This window comes from Sinohyriopsis cumingii, chromosome 3 (assembly GCF_028554795.1).
Source record: "Sinohyriopsis cumingii isolate HCF-2022 chromosome 3, ASM2855479v2, whole genome shotgun sequence".
NCBI lineage: Eukaryota > Metazoa > Mollusca > Bivalvia > Unionida > Unionidae > Sinohyriopsis > Sinohyriopsis cumingii.
The window spans coordinates 99,813,469-99,838,803 of record NC_142963.1 but is presented as its reverse complement, the minus strand read 5'-3'; the positions used below and the strand labels follow the sequence as shown (position 1 = coordinate 99,838,803).

At 34.8% G+C, this 25,335-nt stretch overlaps 1 protein-coding gene across 1 annotated transcript in view; it reads right to left on the bottom strand.

The window, feature by feature from the left end:
* The window catches only part of LOC149803387 (uncharacterized), a 98,815-nt gene that overhangs the window by 46,631 nt on the left and 26,849 nt on the right, over positions 1-25,335 (bottom strand). The window contains exons 11-18 of the mRNA XM_089953924.1: positions 22,412-22,579; positions 19,111-19,243; positions 17,931-18,050; positions 16,934-16,976; positions 14,555-14,707; positions 10,813-10,944; positions 3,942-4,058; positions 1,874-2,344 (exon numbers count right to left, since the gene is read on the bottom strand). Coding sequence (XP_089810050.1) covers positions 1,874-2,344; positions 3,942-4,058; positions 10,813-10,944; positions 14,555-14,707; positions 16,934-16,976; positions 17,931-18,050; positions 19,111-19,243; positions 22,412-22,579 — 1,337 coding nt within the window. The remainder of the gene's footprint in view (positions 1-1,873; positions 2,345-3,941; positions 4,059-10,812; positions 10,945-14,554; positions 14,708-16,933; positions 16,977-17,930; positions 18,051-19,110; positions 19,244-22,411; positions 22,580-25,335) is intronic.

The window sequence follows — 25,335 nt, the reverse complement described above, 5'->3', positions numbered from 1 at the left end:
GGACAGAGTGGAGAAATGTAAAATGGGGATTGGAAAAGGTGAAGAAAGGGGAAGATCTGATGAGAAAAGTAATGGAGGAAGAAGTAGAGAAGATTAAAGAGAAATGGAGGGAAGAAAGAAAAGATGTGGAAAACAAAAAGAAACAGGCAGAGTTTGAGAGGTTGAATCAGAATTGGATAAAAGTTCAGGAAAAGTTTAGAGCTCTAGGTCATCCTGACTGGATGCCCGAAAAGGAGAAAAAGAAGACAGGAATAGTGACAAAAGTGAGAAGATGGTTGAAGAAGTGGAAGTGTTAGAAGAAACCCAAAGGCCCTTTTCAGGCCCCCCCACCCATATTTCTCGAAAAGAGAATGACTTTTCAATTGCCTACCCTTTTTATAAAAAAAAATTTAAAAAAAAAAAAAAATCCCCTTGTCCCTAAACAAACCCAAACTCTATTCCCCATGTTAAATTCCCCTTGTACGTAAAATGACCCACAATTTTTCGCCCTGTTAAATTCCCCTTGTACGTAAAGTGCTATACGATTTTTCTCCATGTTAAATTTCCATTGTACGTAAAGTGACCCAGGGTGTATTTTAATGCTAATTCCCATTGTACGTAAGGTGACCCCCCTTACTACTACCATGAAATTAGAAAACAAATCCTGCTGAAAATATTTAAGGTAGAAAACATTACTAGGTCTTAAGTTTGTTCTTGCAGTCGAAATAAAGTTTTAACAGCACTCTTGAATGGAATCACTGTGTCTTTGTGTCTAAGTTCAGTGGGCAATTCATTCCACGTTGCTGGGCCCTGGTATGCAAAAGAACGCTTTCCATATGACTTTTTTTTTTTTTTTCATAGTAGGAATAATGAGTATACGATTGTCAGAAGAGGAGCGTAAGTATCTTGCTGGTGTTTACACACGAGTGAGGTCGGAAAGGTATGTTGGACTAAGTCCATCAGTGAAACGTAGCACAGAGAACAAATTTGGTGTTTGACTCTGGATCGAATGGATAGCCAGTGTAGGGTACTTATGACTTCTACTTAGATAACTTAGGAGCCACTTTCACGAGTCACTAAAGGTGGGTCTATCTAATACACTGGTCAGTCTTCCACATATAAATATTTGCACAACAAAAACAATAAAAATAATTTTGTATATTATATTATATAAATTTATTTTCAGTGTGTATATCCGACACGTTGTACTGATTGAAAAGTGCACACTAGTTTTGTTGCTTTTTTCCTTAGAATTATACATCTTTTTCAAGACCAGATTTTCCACAAAATTTAAAGCACTGGAGAACAAATCTATGTGAAATAAGTAAATGCATTCTTTCAGTAGTGATCTTGATCTTTTGAAGAGTATGATACAACATTACTTTTCATGTTTTATCTTCCTACAGGTAGTAAAAAGCGTGTCATCTTTAGGTATTTTATTAATAGGTCATGGAGACTCTTTGATATATTTGTGACATTCCCATAGTGGGGTAAATTAAAAGGAAGGCAATGCTGAATTTCAACACTGGAAAAATTTATAGAGAAGAATGATAACTTTCCACTGCATTCTGTCAATTTCTTACGAATATTATAAAAATGCTTCAGTATATTTTCAGTTTGGGGGTTTGATTTCTACATTCAATTCAAAGTACGTACTTTTAGCATGTTAAATGAACCATTGATGTCGAAAGTTTTAGGCCATCAGTATGCGGTTTTCTGTTGGTTTCAAATACGTCTGCCTGCAGGTGCAAAGATGGAACCTAAGGTAATCTATCTTGATAATTAAGTGTTTGCTGAAAAATAAAATTTACGATTGTTTATTTGATATTTTACATACGAGAACATATAAAGGAATAACAACTTTCCCGAGAATAGACACGAAACATGGTCATACCTGTATAGCAATTCTCTACAGATGTGGATCCCTTTGTATCAGTTATTTTACCTCCATCACATTTGTTGCAGAAACCTTTTCCTGGAAGATTTTGATAAAATCCAACTTCACATTGAATGCAAGAAAGAGACCCCGTGGAGGGCTGAATCGATCCTGCACTGCAATTTACACAAGTCTGAGAACCTTCTTTGGGTTGGTAATGTCCAACCGGACATGAATCACATTTGGCTTGACCAGACACTGTTTGATACATTCCTGCTTTGCACAGTAAGCACACAGAAGACGAACCATTCGTAGGTTGATATGTACCAGGCTCACATAGTATGCAGGATGTTGAACCTGGCTTCGTTTGGTAGCTACCCACTGGGCAGGGCAAACAGGATTTTTGACCGGTCTTTGGTTGGTAAGTGCCGGCTGAACACAGTATACAATCCAAGAATGGAGATGGAAGGTATGATCCTGCCGGACATACTGTATTAAAAAAAGTATAAGATTATGTTTTGTAAAACAATTATACTCTGTCTGTCCACATATAAAATTACATGTTGATGTCTTCGTATGTACACTGAGGTACCTTTGGAATGGGATGAACTTGATTCCCAAAATAATTCCAATCCAGCTTAATGAAATGTGATGTGGTTGATAGATAGTTAGATAAATAGGTAACAATGACGAATATGAATTATCTAGAAACCATGTAGTAAAAAATGGACCGTCTCAAGCATAAATGACTTATAAATAAAAAAAGTTCTTCTGATCATTTTAATGTCCTATAAAGTATGGCTGTGATTTTCTATTTAAAGCCATTTTTCTTTTCATTTCTTTGCTTTCGTAAATTTTCATTAATCAAAATGTTTAGTGTAGACTTAAATATTATTAATTGTTAAAAAATAAATCTTTGTAATTACTCGGATAACATCTTATATACTGTCAGATATGCGTGACGTGATGTCAAAGGTAAATAACAGATACAACTAAAGTTTTCCTTCATTTGACGTGTTTCTATGAGAAACAGAAGACGTTACCATGTACAATTAGATATGAAAAAGACAATTATATAGTTGATAAATCATCCCCTCCCCCAATTCTGTACTGATATTGATGAATAACATGTTTGTCTGATGTCACCTTTCATTAAAATGTACAATTTTACTGCATGCAAATCTTCTGGAACACAACTGTGTACATCTTAAACACTTACTGGTATTTGCTACCAGCGCTATCTAGCGTGAAATTCAAAATGGCCATAGGACAAAAGCGTGTGATATTCCACATGGATTTACAATTCACCAAACATTATTTGATCCTGAAATAGTATGTATATATCGCCCAAAGAACCCTTCAACCGACGGTAGCTCAACAGCTGCAAGTAATACCGGTAAGTTTATTAAATATGTAAGGTGTGCATACAAGTGTCTCCAGATTTTTGAAGGTTTTAATTAATAGGCTATATCAATCCCTAAAATGCCAGTCAATATATAATTACGGCGTGGGCTCATTTATAGGCCTAACAATTCCGCAGCACGACAAATTCGTCATATCCTTTGATGGGCGAGCGATGTGGATACACATCACGTACTTGAGTCATATAAGTTATTCATCGCCTACAGCTCGGGAAATATACAATCACAAGCGGAGATAAGCATTCAAGTCACCCACATATAAATCTGCATAAGTAATAATTACTCAGATTGCGCATGTGTAATCTTTTGTGCGATGTTTTCTCTACAGATATGAAAGGGCACATAAAGAAATTCAGTGATTCATTTCATGCACATCGTGTTGTATGGTCCGTTGTTATGCAGGAAGATTTTTTTTTATAAATCATCAAAAATTCTGTTTTAACAGGAGGTACTGTCTTAAATTGTGAAAACTTATCCAATGACTTTAGCAACCGCTTTACCGTTTCTACATTTTGTAAACCAGACCAAAATGTAGTCATTTACCTGCCATTACTGGTGTCCGTCAGAAAAAGTCTGAGATCTATTTGTTGGTCTATTTTAAGCAATGCTGGAATAATGCTCTTATTTAATTAACATGTTTCCATTTGTCGAGATTCCAGACTTACCTTTCCCGGTGTAGCACGTTTCACAGCATGCAATCTTTATTCCAGAATCATCACACAGTGAAATATTGACTGATGTAATGTTGTAGCAGTTACTCAATTTGTCCCCATATTCACATCCTTGGAAAGGAAAAGAGCACATGTTAGCATTCATCTAAACGAAACATATCACAAGAACATGGAAAACAAACATAAAAAAGGATGATCAGTGATACACAAAAATAGAATCGATGCATCTTAGAACCCAATTTGCCCCATGATTAAAAACTATAACTTTCGTACCTTCAGACAATTTGCATATTATCTGGCAAACAAGCGTTTACAATGGTCGAATGGCAGTTAGACACCACCATATGTTTCCAATGTTAGAGTAGAGGCGAATTTGCTAACTTCAAATGAGGTTACCTATCAGTAAGGTGAAAGTCCAAAGTTGAAAATAAGTTGGAAAAGGAACACGAAGATTGAACTTTATTCGCGTTTTCCATCTTGGGTGCTATAGTCAGATTGACTGGAATATCCTTTACAATAGGTGCATATTTTTTCAGCAATTTACAATACTTACACAAATCCTAGCAAATTATTCAGGTTATAGTCAAATTTTGCAATCCATAAGCTCGAATATTCGAATAGTACTTTGGGTAGGAATCCTCTAATTCTGTTCTGTTTGATTTTGTCATCAATGAGTTCTTACTATGTTCTGGTGATGAAACCAAAATATTTGAAAACTTTAGAATAATAAGTTTAAATGTTCAAGTTAAAAAGCAGCTGTGATGGATCCTATTTATGTCAAATGTGAACGTCATACCATTTTAATAAGATGTAATATTCATTGTTAGTGATGCTGATTTCCATGTTTTTATCACTGAAAGTAATTGGTAGGTTTTCAATCTTTATAAAGCATTGAAGTACTATTATGTTATGACAGAGATAGGTAGAATAGTGTTGACCTTTGTCTTTGTCGCATGACGTTATTCTGGACGTTAGATCAGACCAGCGTTTTATTTCGTCTAGTCATGAAATACCACTTATTTTTCCTGGATTTCATTCCTGGTGTTCTTCTGTTGAACTCGTGAACAAATCCCATAATTACTCTATATCCTCCAAAAATGGCTTTAACAAGATACAATTACTGTTTGCAGCGCTGAAGGAAAATGCGATAATTCCCAACTCTGACATTATTGTATATAAAATATAAAAGTAATAATAACAAAAACAAGTAGAAGCAATATATGTAGCATTTGAACTTGTTTAAATTCCAGAAAGACTAAAGTCCGTGCAAAATGCAATCATATGTAACAAGCAATAAAATAGGAAAAAGATGAAGCACGGGCCAGGTTTAATAAATTGCACTGAACTAAGAAAAGCTAACTGAACAATATGCTTAAAGGTAAAGTTCAATACATTACACTGAATGTAGATAATCTAACTGAACAATATGACTATATGCAAATCAAACAAGCTAGAAAGAGATTTTCGTGTCATAAAAACAAGTAGTTTTCTTAGTCATGTGACATGAAAACATTGCTGTGAAGCAAGCATGCGTAGGCGATAATGGACACAATATGTTTTGGCAGTAATATTTATTTACATGTTTTACCAAACAATTCAAGGAATACAGTAACACAACCTATCACAGATTAATATATATGACTCACTCAAGGATGTCAAAAGTGTGGATACATTTATCTGCTTGGTTATTTCACAATCGACACTGTCAGTACACCGAAATAGATCAGACTGCTAGGACGTTAAACTAAAAGTGAAACTTTGTAAAAGTTTACCTCCAAACGTTATTGACAATTTTTAAAAATAAAAAAGCAGACAATATATAATACTAAACGAAATAGTTGTTCATAAATCGGAAGATTAAATAATACAGAAAAAGTGTTTCTTCAAACAAGATTGTCAGCGTCTAACATATAAAATGAATTTTACAAAGTAAAGTAGATTTTCAAGACTAAGATAATGAACTGGAAAAAGTGTGAACTTTTAAATATAAATGAAATGGTGATTCTTTTAATATATTTGATCTTCTGAAAATATCAGTGTTAAAATAAATGGAAGAAGATAGTATGAACGTAAGTGCATGAAGAATTCATGCTTCCAACTCACAAATGAAAGTAAAGTCAGCGAGTGTGACAGACGTAACAAAAATGGTACAGATAAACAAGAAAGAGTGAAAACATCTTTAATTTGCGGGTTTATTCTTGACAACTAAGCCTAAATAGAAATCAGATTCAATAGCTTTCTAAATCTTCTAAAGCATCGAACAAGTCAATTCATCGTTAAATTGATACATGGCGTCTATCTTTTAGCGTCCGTCCAAATAATTAAAGTGATTCATGCCAGACTTAAATGAGAAAGAGTTGTAACGTTTTTTCATATAATTATTCAGTAGAAATTTCTGACCAAAAGCGAATCCCGTCAAGATTAATACATAAGTAGTTGCAAAGACAGTTAAAATTGCTTGATAGTTTCATCAAAATGAGGCCAGAAAACCAAACAATACATTTTTCATTCCTTCTATATCAAATGTTTTTCATCTACGTTTTCGGTACATCCATTAAACCTTATAACACTTATTGATGTATGTAAAGATAAGCAATATGGAATGAGAGTTGCTAAGGGATTATGACACGTTTTTGATGACGGAAGTAGGTGTATGTGAATGAATTTGCGTGATACCACGTAATACGCAATAGCGATCCCCCAACATTCTAATTATGCTAAAATGACAAAATGAGAAACGATGGAGATTACGACATATCAGTGTCAAGATAGTGTATCACGTACCAAGCTTACAGTAACCCATGTGATTAGACCACGCCCCAAAATAAGCTTACAGTAACCCATGATTAGACCACGCCCCAATACATGCTTACAGTAGCCCATATGATTAGACCACGCTCCAATACATGCTAGTAAAAAACCAAAAGATGGCTAAATGAAGAAGAAATAAGGAAAGTAATGTAACAAAAATTGCTGCAATGATCAGATAATTACAAGATTCGTAGTATCCCTTAAGCTGATTAGGAAGTTAAAAGCAAAAAGAAATAATTCAAGAAGACAGTGAATTGTCACACTTACAGAAAAAACTGATAGAAAATAACAAGGGAACAAATCGAACTGTACAAAAACTTTGAAGCACATTTATGAACAAAGAAAATATATTTCATTCACTACAGAAATAAGAAGCCTTATATTCACTTGTGTTTGAGATGAATGATTAGTTTTGAGCTAGGATAAAATCCTTTAAAATAAAGTTTATTATTGAAACTACCAATGATTTCACGAAGGAATTCTTCAAGCTTCTTACAACGTTCTCTTCGGAAAGAAAATTAACAGAAAATCTCAAGAGAAAGCAACTCTTAAATATGTGTTGATGAAGATAAATTTTGAAAGTATAACAATATACCGGTTATTACAAGAAGAACAATACCTAATAATGACTTAGTATTAATTAGCCCGAATAACCAAATAATTATATTAGCCAAACCAATTAATGGCGGATTTACGGTGCTTCCTCAGAGTAAATGGTTGATGCACTAACTCTCTATCTATAGCTAAAAGTAAAAATGGTAGTGGATAAAATTGTTTATGACATAAGTAGATATATTACCTATACATAAGGAGACAGATAACTTCGAAGAAATATTAAAGAAAGATTTGAAAGTTACAAGTTATTATTGAAAATATAACAACAGTAAAAACGAATGTTGTTGGATTCTGAAAGGATGACTTGCTATTTGATACATTTCAAGAGTTTTAAAATTTGGACCTTGTTAGATGGTAGATACTCAATATTCTCATAACATTATTGATCATTTTCTCTTGTTTAGGAGTGTTAACTTTCTTATCATTCGTAACAACATGAACCTTGTGAGATTTTTTTTCCTCTTGGGGCAGAAAGCCATATGAAACCCGATGTTCTATTGCTGTATTAAAAACAGTTCAAGATCATTTCCGTATTTTTACACAATATTAAAATTACTTTCAAACTCATTCTCAGATAATAATTTATTATGTTACATTTGTATTAGCTGCGATAACAACTATTATATTTCTTGTGACATGTTCGGCAATGAAACTCCATTTCTGTACTGATTATTACTCGATAAAACCACGGAGTTTGTCGAATATGTATCAGATTTCAAAGGCATAGGTTGCATCTTAAATGACTTAAATGCTTTTGCAAGCGCTATATACCAAATCTCAAATGCTGAGGATGAACAAATGGAAACAATGGGGAATAATATATTAGTATCTGATAATCAAGTGATATTTTAAACTGTTTTCTTTATAGAATATGATATGGCTCCAAGGAACAAGGGCACTAACAAGAAAACATCTGTTGCATATCTTAATAATGTTAACTACAACACTTTCATTTTGAAACAATTTTGACATTTTATGCTGCTTATATAATCATTTGTTGCACCGTTCCAAACGTGCGAAAATAATGGGACATCCAGAAGAACTTTGGGTTCATATGCACAGACCAAATAAGGTAGCCATTGCGAAGGGTCTTCACATCTTTACTGGTTGATCAAAATAGCTAACGACATGCTTCAAGTCTAGAGAAATTCTTACGATGGGTATGATTTTATGTATATGACTGCTGCACAATTGCTGCTATATGTGCATGAAATGAGCCGTTTAGGCAACCATCATCTTAAATCCTAGTGATGTAGAATACGGCTGCTGCATTAACATTTCGTGCTTTCCTAGAGTACTGATAAAACCTAATCTTTTAAAGTTTGCATTGATGCATGCGACTATAATATGCCTGTACCCTAGTTGACCTGGCACTGGTGGACAGACTTTCCTGAAATGATCCAGTTTAAGCTGGCCAGTCAATGTATTTTATGTACCACTGCCAACTGAGAAAAAACAACACAAAGATGTCAAAATGGTAATCGCCACCCTCCTTCGTCTAAGACAGATATTATTATTCCACGAGAAATGTACGGGAACGAGGGGGAAGGAGCTCCAGGGTTCGTAAGCCCTACACAAAATATTGGACCTCAGGCATGGGGGCAACATACTGTGTGGAAAATGTAAAAATCGAAGAAAAAACAAATCACTTCAGCAAAGATGTGGAATGAAAATAAAATATTTGGCATAATCAGAATTGTATCAGACTGAAACAAAACTCTAAATCAGAGCAAACATTAAATGTGATCAATTCCGTTAATTGATTTTGTTTCATCAGACAACTAAAATATAAAAAAACTGAAGTGCTGATTATACAAAAATTTGACATTTATCACTTAATTACTAGAACAAACGAGGAAATTATTCAACTAGAAAAAGTTGAGATACAGAAAAGCTAGTTAAAATAGGTCTAAAGGAGCTAAAATATCATATATAGTGAAACTAACATTATTGCAAAGTGTGACTAAATTCATCATTAAATGACTTTCAATGATGAGATAAGGAGTGAGTGGATGAATCAATGAAAGGTTTCATCGATATTATAATAAAGTCCAACTACGAAGGAAGACACTATTTGAGACAACTTATAATCTTTAGTTGCGTTTAATTTTTCAAGGCTATGTAACATATGAAACATTCGAAGAACACTTTACAGAATATAATTTTTCAGATTTTAGCATGAACCCTATGCACACTACACATATAATATGTACCTGACTATCACGTAGATTACTGACGTGTCAACGCTTGTTACTGACTCTCTCTCTCTCTCTCTCTCACACACACACACACATTTATTTCATTCCAAAATCTTTTTTTTCATGTGAACACATGAAAACTTTACCGTCTTATCAATGTAAGGCATAGATTCTAATTTTGTGAGCTACACCACACACTCAATTATTAAAAAATTATATCACCTGAATATTAATTTTATTTCAACAAACATACTGTTTCAAAATCAGTTCTAAAACAGTTCAGCCTGATTTGATATTTCATTGTTCTTGACTTGTGAGTCTGTGCAGTTTGCAGTTAGACTCGATTCGTAAGTAAACATACACTGTATGGTTTAAAGACTATGTACCTTGTGTGATAATGAAGTACTTTAAGCTGAGTTTCACAATGTTAGTTATTTCAGTTACTGATCTCAATAACTTTACCATTTAACCTGCTATCTAGTCATTATCTATTTAACCGGTTATCTGGTCCATGATCTATCATGGCAATAGTGGATAACAAGAGACCTGTCTGCCAGTCAAAATGTTATATAGTCCATAATCTATCATGGCAGTAGTCAAAGACAAGAGACTTGTTTGCCAGTCAAAATGTTATCTAGTTCATAATCTATCATGGCGATAACCCAAAACAAGATACTTATTTGCCAGATAATCTGTTATCTAGTCCATAATCTATGATGTCAGTAGTCAAGGGCTGGAGACTTGTTTAATCAGTCAAATTTATACCTTTGATTACGTTCATAAACAAGATATAATAAAATAAATAATAGCAGTAAGACAAATAACAACAACATTTTATATGGTTATATTTGGCTTAGTTATTTAAACAATTTTGAAATCTATAAATGAACCAGATGTGACAATTATAAAGTAAATAAATTTGTAATTTTGTGGAAAGTGAAAACATTCAGTACAGGTTAAACGCAAGTTATGTAAGTAAGTATTTGAACGTGTATGCATGTATACATGCATGCATATATATATATATATATATATATATATATATATATATATATATATATATATATATATATATATATATACGTATGTATCAGTGGCATATGTACATATATATATATATATATATATATATATATATATATATATATATATATATATATATATATATACACACACACACACGTATGTATCAGTGGCATATGTACGTGGATGCGATTGATAATTTTGTAATGAGAACTTACCAACGGGAGAATTCGGCTTCCTTAGGACTTCGCACGTTCTACAACAGGCGCTAGTTGCTGTTACATTGTTATAGCATCCAAATGGATTTTTCTTTATGAACTGGCAGTCGTTTTTGTCGCCATATTCACATCCTAAAGTTTGAAGAAATCATTATCATTTACCTAAGTCTGAACAAAACACTGTCATGAACAGCGTGACTTTTAGCAGAGTGGAGTGAATGAAAGAGAGTGGGAGGAAATGAGTTTGGTGGAATTAATAGAATCTTTGCTGGTATTTGCACTTAGACAAGGAACTCACAGTCAAGGGGTTGCATCATTTGTCGCCCCGCCTTGCGAGAGACAAATAATGTTACTTCACGGCTAGGATTTCCTTGTGTTGGTACAAACTCCAATATAAATTATTTTCTGACTTAATTTTGCATTCAAATTAAAATAACCCTGTTTTTTGCAATAAAGTTACCAGATTCAAGACAGATTATTCATCAGGTACTGTTGTAGCTTCTCACTTTTTGAATACATCATCATGTCTTACATTGTTTTTATGAAATTCTGAATAGCTATCTAATTATAACCTAGCTATATATGACGCTCTTAGAAAAGGAAAAACCTAGAAGAAAGTAATAACTGTTACGTATTGCAAGTATTGCATAGTAATCATCTCGTGTCAGATGCTATTTTTTGTAAACACCTCGCGTTGATATGGTTATGTCAGTCAGGGCAGTGGGGTAACCTACCGACCTTAAGTACACAAGTTATAAGCATGAGAAAATAGAAAGTTAACATAAAAAATTATGTTATCACTGCAATATCATATTTAATCGATGAATGTCATACGATAATAACAATAAGTAATTAATATCTTTGATACGGATACCTTTAAACTTTTTTGTTGAACAGCATCTGGACTGATGCGTAAACTACTAATCAGTAAGTGCGGAATTTCCATTTGAATTTGCACGATTATGTTTGATTTGACTGGGGTGAATTATGGGTGTTTGACAAAATTTGAAGAAAGCAGGTTTGACATTTCTGTTATTCATGGTTTTGTTATAGCTGTTTAGACAGTTTAGATTTTCGTAGCCAGTGATTTTATATTTCCAGTGTACCTGGAACTGTATTTTTGGTAAGTTTCTAGCATAAATATTTTCTCACGCATGATTTTATGTGATATGTTTTGAAGAAATATCGGGCAAGTTTGTTTTCACAGCCTTTTTCTTTTATGAAGGTACTCAGCTTTCGAACCCCAACTGGTCCCCATACAAATCTGTTTCTCATTTGGCCCAGGTGGATCCACATGCGTTACATGGGCAAGGAATGTTGAGGTCACAAAATTCACAGCGACATTTGTTCTTATAACATTTATAGATACAGTACACCTATCTGGAAAGTGGGTTTAGTGTAAATTCTTGGTTATTCATTCCTTGTATTTTTGTATATCTTACCCTGTCATTGTCTTTGTCTGATTCTTGTTAAACTTGAAATATAGTCCACAATCTTCCTTTAAAGGATCATCACCCCACTTGAAGTCACTGTGTTTTTCACCCGCATTCTAGCATCCCAGAGTGCAACATAGTTTCAAACCAGAAAGTGTTTAATAAAGTTGATGTGTTAGGGGACACCAGTGATGATTCAGTTTATTCATGTGAACATCACTGATGGCCTTAGCTGTTTTGTGGTTATATGTAAGCTTTCATTTATGATATCTATCAAATAGCTCGACTTTGTGTGCTTGTGTGTGCTTCTCAAAATGTTTGTATGGTGTGTTATCAAAGTTTGAAAGACCTTAAATCGCTTTATGAGTGAAGTTCTTTTTCTTACGCTGTTGCTGTTTGTGTCTGAATTTATAACAACTTCATCAGATACAGCAGAAGACAAGTTTTTTTCCCTTTGAAAATAGTCCTTTGCGCATGAACACCATGGCTAAAACAACAAGACTGAGATTAAAGTTAGGAAATCAGCTAGATTTCTGTTACAATGGTGAGAAACCAATATACTGGTGTTTAACTTGAGAGTTTAAAGCTGCACGGAGTGGAGTAGTGTGGTTAAAATCCATAAACAGTTGTTCTCTCTCTCTCTCTCTCTCTCTCTCTCTCTCTCTCTCTGTGTGATTTAGTTTTGTAACTTAGCTTTAACAATTTTTCAGTCATATCGCTACGATGTCTGCAGTGTGACAGTTTATAGTGATGTCTAGCACTAGGGTATCATGCCACAGACACATAGCCTGATGTTCCACCCAGTCACATTGTCCTGACACCAGGCCGAACAGTTCTAACATTAACTTCGCAATGATGAGTGCCTAGCGATGTAGCCATTAGTACCATTTTTATATGTCTTTGGTATGACTCAGCCCGGTTCGGACCCGCGACCTCCCGCATAAGAGGCAGACACTCTAACCACTAGGCCACCGGAGGGGGTCAAAGAAGAGCTCATCCAAGTGAAAAAGTGGAGGCAAAGTAGACAAAGATTTGTAATATGTACAGGTACTGTAATGTTGTGTTACACAGGACAGTGCTGTATGTGCCCATACGTATGGAGGTAATAACAAAACTACATAATAAAAACATGGTAAGTGACATTGATTAATATTTGCAGAGTAGGGTGAAGTTGACTGCAGTGAAGTAGAGTGGAATGGTGAAGAGTGGAAAATAATGGAGTGAAGTAAAGTGTAGTGAATTAAAGTAGACTTGTAGTAGGAGAGTCTAGTAGGACTATACGAGTATCCATATTTTACATTCATAAATGTACATTTTATGAGAAATAGTTTAGGTGGCGGTCCACAGTTCCGTATTTTGCATAAGGTTAGATTTTTAAAGAGAAAGAATTTCATTCGTTTTCCTCACTGGTTATAATGGCTATTTAAAAAAGACCTTGTATATCTTGTGTATTGTTAAAAGGACTTTTAATGGTGCATGATTGATTGATCTGGTATGGGTTGTACAGCTACGTATAATTTCAGATGTGCACATATAAGAACAATGCTAACCCCGCTTGGTCATTTTCATTTCTTGGACTTCAGAGGTAAAGTGTAAAAAAAAAAGAGCTGATAACCTTTTCCATTTTATATATTTGATAGTTCATTGATTGCACTTTCAGAAGCTGGTATTGTCTTGTCGGGCAAAATTCATTTTCCTTATTATAATAACTGTATAGATAATGTTGTTGTTGTTGTTGTTGTTGTTGTAAGGATTAACGCCATTTTCAGCACAAGATAGGCTATACATGGCGGCCAGTATAACTGGTGCAGGAAGAACCACCGACCCACGAGAAGCTACTGGCAAGCTTTCTTACATACCCACGTTAGCCGAGCCTGAGACTCGAACCCACGCAGACATAGGTGAGATGGCAGTGATCAGTAACTGTGAGCGCTTTAAACCACTATGCCATTAAAGATCATGTACTTTGGACTAATTCAGACTAATTTTTCTCGCACATGAGTGCAGCCATTTTGGTCAGCTGTTTGCTTAGATCATGTACAGTTTCCACAAGTTCAATATAGAAACAAATTTCAGCCACAACATATGAAAGTAGCATAGAGGTATGCCAACATTCCGTGCAATGTGCATGTTGCAAATGCAAACAATTTAGCTTTACACCTGTCCCTCTTTCAGAAGTTCGTAATATCTGTAGAACGCCCCAATAAATAATGTTGGACTATGCTTGATACTAAAATAAATTAATAGCACACAAGATATAAAAATTGTGTTTACGTTTTAATTACGTTTAGTTCGTACTATACAATTACCTTTGACACCAGTGTATACACTCTGACATGACCCGCAACAGACTTCCCATACTGAACTTTGATAGCAGAGCCAGGGTGATTGAGTTACTAAGGTTGAACAATCTTTTCCATAGCTTAGTACTGCATTCATTTGGTCGCCATGGATACACGTTACTGATTGATAATAATAATAATAATAATAATAATAATAATAATAATAATAATAATTCTAGTAGTAGAATAGTAGAAGCAGTAGTATGTGTGTATGTATGTATGTATGTATGTATGTATGTATGTATGTATGTATGTATGTATGTAGGGTTTAAGGGCACGTAAGCACAATTTTGATTCTTATTAAAGGTCAAGTTTTAACGATGTAAACGGAAAACCTCGGAAGAAAAACATTAAAAATTAAATGTAAAAGTGTTCTTATTGTTATAAAGGTAACAGATGCTGAACATTGCCTTCAATGAGGTATCATAATGAACAAATATAGCTTCACGTGTCAGGTTCTTAATGAACAAATATAGCGTCACGTGTCAGGTTCTTAATGAACAAATATGGCGTTACATGTCAGGTTCTTAATGAACAAATATAGCGTCATATGCCAGGTTCTTAATGAACAAATATAGTATCACATGTCAGGTTCTTAATGAACAAATATAGCGTCACATTTCATGTTCTTAATGAACAAATATGGCGTTACATGTCAGGTTCTAAATGAACAAATATAACGTCATATGTCAGGTTCTTAATGAACAAATATATAGTATCACATGTCAGGTTCTCAATGAACAAATATAGCGTCACATGTCAGGTTCTTAATGAACAAATGTAGCGTCACATGTCAGGTTCTTAATGAACAAATATAGTATCACATGTCAGGTTCTTAATGAACAAATATAGCGTCACATGTCAGGTTCTTAATGAACAAATATAGCTTCACGTTTCAGGTTCCTAATGAACACATATAGCGTAATATGTCAAGTTCCTAATGAACAAATATAGCTTCACATGTCAGGTTCTTAATAAACAAATGTAGCTTCACGTATCAGGTTCCTAATGAACAAATATAGCGTCACATGTCAGGTTCCAAATGAACACATATAGCTTCACCTGTCAGGTTCTTCAAAATACTGATTTCAAATGCTAAAGATCTGTAACGGTGTTCATCATAATTGTGCTCTTAATACTGTTGTTGTTGCTGCTGCTGCTACTACTTCAAAATTATTATTATTATTATTATTATTATTATTATTATTATTATTATTATTAATACAAATAACAAAGAAAGAATAATAAGAGAATAAAAGATATTTAAAGAACGAGAATAATTGCAGCAGCAGTAATAATAATAATAATAATAATAATAATAATAATATCATCAACAATACATTCAACAATGTATATAATTCATGTTGTCTTGTTGGGCAAAAGGTCTTTGAGACACAATATAGGTCAATATGCACAGCTTTGAAACCATGCTTTATTATTTTCGCGATGTCATCCTAGAGTAATTTAAAAGTTTATAGGATATATTTAATGTTTTATGCACAAGCAATACTGCTGGCTTTACATTCGCTGACTTTTTGTATGGTGCATGACTAGACCAAGTTACCTCTATCTTGGAAATCAGTTTTGTTTGCTTGGATATTATTGGCTATTTCCAAGACAGAGCATGTTGCATGTAAATTATCTTCAGAGAAGTACAATTTTTTTAATGTTATGAGTTTTCATGGCTTTATCAACCAATTATGAAGCAAAATATTGCATCTTAGCCTAACGATTCATCGTCACTTTCAAAAGAATAATCGTTCTTATTCAGTATGGCTTTCCTTTATTTGTTTCCAAGTTGATAATGACATTTCATATCTCGCACCTACCGCTAAAGGTTCTTTTTTACCGATTCAATTTTATAGCTTATACTGGTTATTTACACTCCTTAACATAATATTACACTGATATTAATCGTAACGCAGCATCAAAGGCAAGCAACCTTTTGTATTAGGCAAGATATACAAAATATATATTGCCACTTACAAGGTGGCTTGGATAGCTGACGCAAAGCAATTTGGGAACCCATTCATGCTGAATTAGATCCACAGCTCACTAGATGTGAAGATGGATGTCCAGGATAACCATGCCTATACTATTTTGCATCTTTAATGGAGGTAAGCCCTTGAAGAATCCTTCCATACAAAAACAAAACCATTGGCTGATTTCATACTTCGTTGCTAGTGACCTATTTGTACCATGCTCTACATATCTTCGAAATGGACAATAATAGCCAACGACCCCCCCCCCCCAGTAAGAAACGATTACTGATGAAATTTGTCCTAGGTACAAAGAGAAAGAATATGCTAAATAATAAATAAATAAATAAATAAATAAAATACTTACAAGGAACACTTTCTGACTGTACGCATCTGCCGTTTATGCACCACTGAAATACAATTGAAACAATGCAAGTTTCTTAAAGTGGACTGTGGTTTAACCTTTCTTTCTCAACAACTGGTACTGTTTAAGATGCCGTAGCTTCCATTGTAAAAGCTTAGAATGCATCGCTTATTAGTGTATGTATTTTTTTAAACAGAGTTTTTCCTTGTTTTCCTTTCAAAAATAAAAACAAACATCCTTATGATTGAAAGTGACGTTATAAGTTTATGCTGAAATTTAATGAAAATATAAACATAACTGAAAAATAATAAATGTTTATGTTATAATAGATGACCGACTCAGGTAGGACAAATTTTTGTTTAACCAACCAAACACAACAAGTAAATATACAACCCGTGATAACTTGCAGCAAGCTGTCTATCAGACTGAAAAGAGGTCTGTGGGGATGTCTGTTCTAATAAAATTGTATAACAGATGCTAAAAGTGGTTATTCTGAGATGTTAAATCAGATGTTAAGATACCAATTTACACTTGGTATGATTACCACTTATTTTCTTAGTAGGATATTTAATTCCATGTGTTCTGATATATCTCTTTTTATCAGTACTCTGTTCAAAGGTTTCACCTTTTGAACATTACCATCACCTGTAACTCAATGCGACACTTTCTGCAGTTGAAGGTAAGCGTTACAAAGACGGATAGATAGATTCGCATAGGAATAAAATATCACTATTAGACAAACAGATATGCACAAATAATAAAAAACGAACAGAAGGAGTTGACAACAAACATAACTGAAACAAACATTTACGTTTAGAATGAATAAAAAGGTGAAGAAAGAACAGGGAGAAGAACAAAGATATTTAAACGAGACAGAAGTATATAAATTTGAATAAGAACAATATAATTTGTCTAAAACAAGGCACACATATGTACATAAACAGACAATATACATATAGGCAAACAATCAGGTAATCAAGCAAGCAAGCAAAGAAACTACCTTTCTGGGTGCACACGGAGTTCCATCAGCTGGCAGGGAAATCTCACACTGTTGAAAACCAGACTTTCGACAAAACATCCCCGTGCAAATTGTGCTGTAATCAAAATTCTCATAAAGGGACTGAAATAAATCGTTTTGATAAATAAATATGCAGTATTGAAAATTGCACCCAGATTTATTCGAATTTCAATGGTAGCTTCAATGATTCTGCAAGTTCAGTTGTTGGCATTGTCTTTGCGTGGGATCATTTAATGATTAGTATCCGGGGAAAATTACAAAACCAGTGTCAAAAGGTGAAATATGTATTCTGATTTCTTTGTGGTAGGTATAAGAAACCACTTTAAAACATTTATTCATAATCTCAATAATCTATTACTTAAAAATGGTGTAAAAACTTGTTCGTTTTATTACCTATATCCAGTGTGTTTATTTTTCTTGTTCAGATTCGATTATAATCTTTCAGGCGATTCTATTCCCCAACCCCAAAAATATTACCTACATTTTTAAGGATGTGATTACTTATAGACATTCATCGTTTAGAGAATTAATTAATTTTAATAGGAAGTTTTTTGTGTGTGGTTATAATCGGTTTCCTTCTCGCTATCAACTTTACTCTGTTTTTGAGTAACAAACGTTACTCGATTCTTGGAAATGTCGACTTTAAATTGGTCAGTATATTTTATACAGGAGTTACACGATCATTGAAGTTTTATGGCAAAAGTGATGGGATGTTTATAAATATATGGATTAGACATTCAATAAAAAGTTAAAAGACATAAAATACACGGACTGTATTTGTAAACAGTAGCCACTTTAACACTAAAAAAAAATCATCTGAAAAGGTGAGACTGTTGATAACGCCGTTGTTCAGATTGCTTATTTCTGAATCTGTCAGTCATAGGTTCAAGAAAACATGGTAGTGTTCTTTTTTCCAAATTTTATTGAGAACAAAAAATCAGGTTACCACATCAGCAATAAAAAAGACAAAAGAAGACAACGTTAGGCTCACAAAAGGAAAAAAGAAAAGAAAAGAGGACTTTTCTGTAAAAACTATTAAACACTCATGAAAAATACATATAAAGAAGAAAACAACGCAAGGTTCTGAAAAAAGTGAGCCGGTTAATAACATTGCTAAATATTACAAAGTAGATTTGAGAGAGAGAGAGAGAGAGAGATGTACCCTGCACATATATGAATCTTTTTCATCTCTCATTATTATACACTGTTTATCAGCAGTATACTGGGTACCAGGCAGAACGTATGTGTTGTTTGTGGATTTGCTGGCATCGATCCTTTTTAGACAGTTTTCTTTCCTTTAAAGAAAACGAGAAATAAATATTTGATAATCAGGTTTTCTCTTTATATATCCGTCTGATATTTCTATACCCAATCATTTAAAAAAACAATCAAGGATTATGTAGTCTTTGATTGTAATTGTGTCAGTCTGTGTGTTAGTAATGTAGCGTACCTTCTCCTAGATTTCTAAAGATACACCCTTTAAAATTTGGGATATGACTGGGGACGGTATGGGAATGCAGGGTGCGGCTTTAGAACGGTTTCTATATGACCCCTTGGTCAGAAGTGGGGGAGGCTTTTACAAAAGCTAAATTTCTTAAGTATTGTAGATTCATATCTAAAAGTAAGTATGTGTCATCATCATCAAAGCCACGTAGTTAAATAAATTGCAACGGGTGTTTGATTACATGCTCGGGATTTGACCTAAGAGTAATCTTGCTTAAAATGGATATAGAAACTGTTGAGATCACTATGATTATATATATATATATATATATATATATATATATATATATATATATATATATATATATATATATATATATATATATTCAGTGGGCATGAGTAGATAAAACAAGTTTTCAAGTAAATTGTGTTTCTCAGAGAATACTTGCCCAGTCAAATTAACGTTAGTATGGAGGTATTAACCTGCTTCCTAGCGAATCCAGCCCTACCGAAATATGAAAATTGTATTTTGCTACCTAAAATAGACAAAGGGCAATAACTCTTGAACATTACTTCCTCTTGGCACCGGAAGCTGCATGATATACTAACGAGGATGCTCGCATGGCGGGGTGGCTGGGAGAATTTTTAAGTAATGTGATCTAGTAAGATCTCGGAGAAACAGAACTCTTTTTAAAAAATTATATTATTATATGCTCCTTTTTTGCTCATTTTTTACATTGTCAGAATCGTTTAGTATTTTACGATATCGCACACCTTCATATTGCACTCGGGTGCAGGACACGTGGATATTAGTTTCCTTGATAAGAATATTTGTGCAGGAATGGTGTGATTCTCATGGAGCCTTCAGTAACATACATTTTGCACTATGGGATTGGTCCTGAGTGAAAGTGTTACCAATCTGGCCACCAAGATGTCTGTGCTATCAAGGTTAAGTTTCTTCTACTTAACCTGGGGATATAAGCAAAGGTCACACACTTCTATTTTGTAAAACGTCTGTGAGCATATGAACATAGTGACTTGTAAACTATTTAGTTGATCATTTTTACCAGCATCGGTACGTTTCGACCTTGGGAAAGCCAAGTACCAGCGACGTTCTCACCTCGCTGGTACAAAACTCACTACAATGCCTTCAGTGCTGATCTGCCAGCTCTTGATAAACAAATCTAGCAGCAGTTCACATATCTGCTCCACTGTTTTATAAGGTGGACAAAAATGTGTTTCATGGCACGTCCAACCTAGTCCAGAACATAGTCGTTTGATTTGGCCTCATTGATTTTTCGACACGTGGAGTAATCCGGTAATGCGCACGCTTATAAGAGTCATTAACCTGGCAGCTCAACATTTCATTCCGTCGACTTCTTCTACCAACTTAGACCTAATACGACGTGGCGCATGTCTGCAGTCTCGTCGCTCAAGCCTCATCATGCCCTGGCTTTACGGCTGAACCCGTTTGGGTCACACTTCCTCTTTGTGGGAAAATTGAAGTTTGGAGGCAGGCAGCTCAGGAACTGTCACTCCAACTCGCCAATCAACCCACGCAGGCGTTTCAAACAATCATCCCTCGCCACTGCGGAGGGACGATAAACGGACTAAGGACAAGGTATCTTTTCAGTTAAATGTGCAATATAGACCCAACCCAATGTTAGGAGACAACAGTCTAAACAAGCTAAGAGGCAACCATACAGATTCGGCAAGAAACCACGTTTCTCCGCTTTCAAGCCTCTTAACTCTAGACATTGACCTACCCTCCCCACCGCCTGTAAACAACCTACCATGAGGTACGTCCTTGCGAGACAAACAATTTAACCTTCTGTTGTGGGGAGAATCTCGACAGCATGAAGGCTCTCCACTTTGAAGGCTTACGAGAGAAAGTGGCGTGTTTTCAGGGACTGTTGCCATATGAATAACATCCTCTCTCTGTGTCTCAGTCTTTCAACTGTCCGCCTTTTTTCTCTGGCTCCTCGAGGAGAAACAGTTGGCCCCAATTACTACCAAACTTGTAAATGACAAAATGAGTTCAACGATAGCATGTTGCAATGTGATCTTAAATAGACAAACTCCACAATGTTGACAAAGTCAATCGAATTTTAAAAAGTTGGATATTCCATTTTTAAGACTAAGATGGCTTAGATTATCGGAGGTAATATGTATCTTGTTATCACTACTATGCTAAAATATGGCGCCGTCTGGCGGTGGCTAGAGAAGGTATTGCCTTTTGTCTATATGGGACGAAAAAAGACGATTTTTGTCTTTTAGGAGGGCTGGATTCGCGGGTTAGCAGGCTAATATGCCCATCCCAACATTAATGTGATTGGGGAACGTATTTGAAGGATAAACTCGCTTGTTTATCCAATACAGACTCTGGGTTGTACTCATGGAGTACGGAACGTGTCACTGACTTCTGACTTTGAACCAGTCCAGATTCCCACCTTATAACTATTTTAACATTAACCAGGCATTTAGAGATAAATACAGATTTACAATGTTGCAATATCGGCACCTGGCTCAGCAATAGCCTAACTGGCATGTTTATAAACGAAGGGATATGTGATGGAGTGCTATTGACCTATATCTTTAATGCAATATATGTGTTGAATTGTAATTTCTTTTAATATAAAATATACAGCATAAATAGACATATCAAAATTAAATCTTTATTACATAAATTGAATGAAACTGAACCCGAAAGACAGAAATCCTGCTCTCACAAAGATAAGCAGTATTTTTGAATTGGTAAAGCGCGCTTACTGTACTTAAATAACTGACGAAACCATGATGTAAATAACAGAAATTTAATAAATGTAATAATAATCTTCAGGTAGCAGCATACTGTACAAAAAGTTTGATCCAGATAGTACACAACAAGGGTTCTGCGATAAGTATTTTCTATTCGATCAACGTTTCTGTGATGTATATAAACCTCCACCTCAACCATACTATCTGTTGCAAGAAACGTTATACGCATATCGTGCTAATGTATGTTTGAGTACAATACTCACATATCCAAATTTTGGAGGTAGCTCCGGAACTCAGCCCTACTACAGGCGGAAAATATCCATGGGTTATATGCCATGAGTCCTGTTGTCAGAGAATTTATGTTGGTCATTATATAGCCGTCCGATCCATTGCAGTTGTTGTTACCAATTCCATCATGGGAGGCACCGAGGCTAGAAATAAGTGAGCGAGCCTGTTAGTGAGCTGGTCAATATGTAAATAAGTAAGTAATTTGATGTAAATAAGTAAGTAAGTATGCAAGCAAGCAAAGTAAGCATGTAAGTAAGGAATTAGTCCGTCGACTCAGTAAATAAGTTATGCAGCATATGCGTCGGCAAGAAAAGAGGGATAAATAAATAAATAAATAAATAAATAAGGAGATATACAGTTTGCATGCATAAAGGGTTGCCAAAATGTCCTATCACTGAGTTATCTTTTGTATAGGCAGTGTGTAGTGATTTCATCTCTAATTAGGGGGCCCCGGGTGGCCAAGAGGTCTCAGGCACTCTTCTAATCAAACCAATCACATTTCCTCTCAGTTTGCATTCATTTAAATTTCAGCTCAGCCAACTAAGCCTGTGAGAAAGTTTGCCAATAGCTTCCAGTGAGTCGGTGGTTCTTCCCAGGGTCTTGCTCCACCAAATATAATGGGTACCATGGATAGCCTATCAAGTGTTAAAAAATATCGTTAAAACAAGAAGAAGAAAAAAAAAACCTTTATCTCTAATTAGCATCCCGATAGTGTAAGTATAGAATAAGAACTGCCAGAAGACGACATAACTCGCCTGTATGCAACTGCCAACAGGTAACATTTGATGAAGACCAAATTGTTTCGATTACCAAGTTGTTATTGTTGCAATATTTATCAGAAATAAAGGTTTAGGATAATAACATCCGGCCGACAGCCTGGGTAGCCTTTTTGGGGGCACAATTTAATTAAGCATTTATTAAATTGATTACAGCAAAGAGTAGAGGTTGGTGAAAGCGGTCTTATCAACACAACACTCCTTAATTGGGGATTTATATGTGAGTCAATTAAATATAGGTCACAGTCATTTGAATTTATGGTGGCATGCATATCGCAAAATATCTTAGACAAAGCTATATAGACATAACCCTACTAGTACCACTGACATGAGAAACTAACATGAAAAGGTAGCTCACAGGCATGAATGCATAAAATCTAGGTCACAATGACCCATTTTTGACGTAATAATATTCTACGCAATATTATGGATCGAGACACAAAGTCACATGACTGTACACTAAGCTTTGTATGGCACACTGACCATATGCCCAGGGTAAAAGAAGTCATTGAAGAGTTAAACGTCGTTTATGGCGACCTACTTTTGATACTACAAGTCTAGTTCTTTTCCAGCTGGGTCATGACATTAAACTCTATCCTAAACGTTTCCCCAGATATTTGCCTGCTCCCCAAATAATTAGCAAAAAAAAAAAAAAAAAAAAAAAGGAAATAACGAAAGAATTCAGTAATATTGGTGAAAATATAAAAGGTTAAGCACCTGTTTTTTTTTAACACGATGGCTGAAATGAATCTGAAATCCACAGCTCTATTCAAGAAATAAACAGAAGGACCCTTGAACTCCAAGATCAACATGAAACTTCACATTTTGTACAAGCAAAAAATGGATAAAATAAATATTGAATAAGGACAGACACCTGCTGTTTGACACAAAGTAGTGAAATTGAAATATATATTTGCTTCCTGCAAGTAATAAACTAAATCTTAAACACCTACTAAAAACGACTGGTTGTAAAGAGCAAGCCTTACATGTGGACCTGAGACCTCTGTACCATTTACCTGCATAGTATTCATCTTGGTGGTTTATACAACATATGACGATTTCGACTCGACGGCGTCAACGGTTAGTGAGATATTTAAGTTCAAATGTACATGTCAGAATAGCTACACTATGTCAAATATCACTCGGCGATTTCCGTCTGGTCTTTCAATGATTTCCAAAGATGTTGTAGGACTACCAATGTGTTTGGTGATTCGCCTCTCGGTAGCTGGTCGCACCACATATGCTTCGTGAGCAAAGGTTGAGATTGTTTCGATTGTGATTTTTTTCCCTTCAGCTGCGTTATTGTTCCATGTCAACGAAATTAGCTAGAATATATTTCTCCATGGTGACGAATTATGTTCTATGCTTCTCTCACAAGACCTTACGGAAAAGGTGGAGGATATTTCGACAGGACAGATATATCAGATTGTGTCCCCACCCCGCGACCATTTACAGGCCATCGGTAGTTTCCGTTGGTCGAGTCCTTGTGACATCATCAGGTGAATGCTTCATACGAATCACAATTGATTTGCTGAGGAGGAATTCCACTTTACGAATCACCATTAAAAGTTTCTCTTCATTGCTTTCTGATTACGTGCTTTATTCAGCACTTTAATTAGGCGTGTTGTTAGTTGATGTAACAAAAATATCACCAAAAAAAAAAGAATATAATGAACTAGCGATTTTATTATCAGGTAAACGTCAAATGAACATTCAACGTGTCCAATCAATTATATATTCTGAGAGAGAGAGAGAGAGAGAGAGAGAGGACCACACAAGACATGTTAATCTGTTCTCATATTGTCGCAGTGCATGCACTTGTGTCCAGCAAAAGCCTATATAAACAATACTGCATAGTGAACGAGGAAGTTTCTAATACAGTTGCCATGTGATCGAACCAACCAAACAAATGCATGATCGAACTGTTTCGGTAAAACGTGATTCTTCTCAAATGCTTGTCTTTTTAAAACGTGGTTCTCGTGGTTCTCTTCACAAGCGTGTCTTAGTAAAACGTGGTAATCTTAACATGCATGTCTTAGTAAAACGTGGTAATCTTCACATGCATGTCTTAGTAAAACGTGGTAATCTTCACATGCATATGTTAGTACAACGTTTTTCTCTTT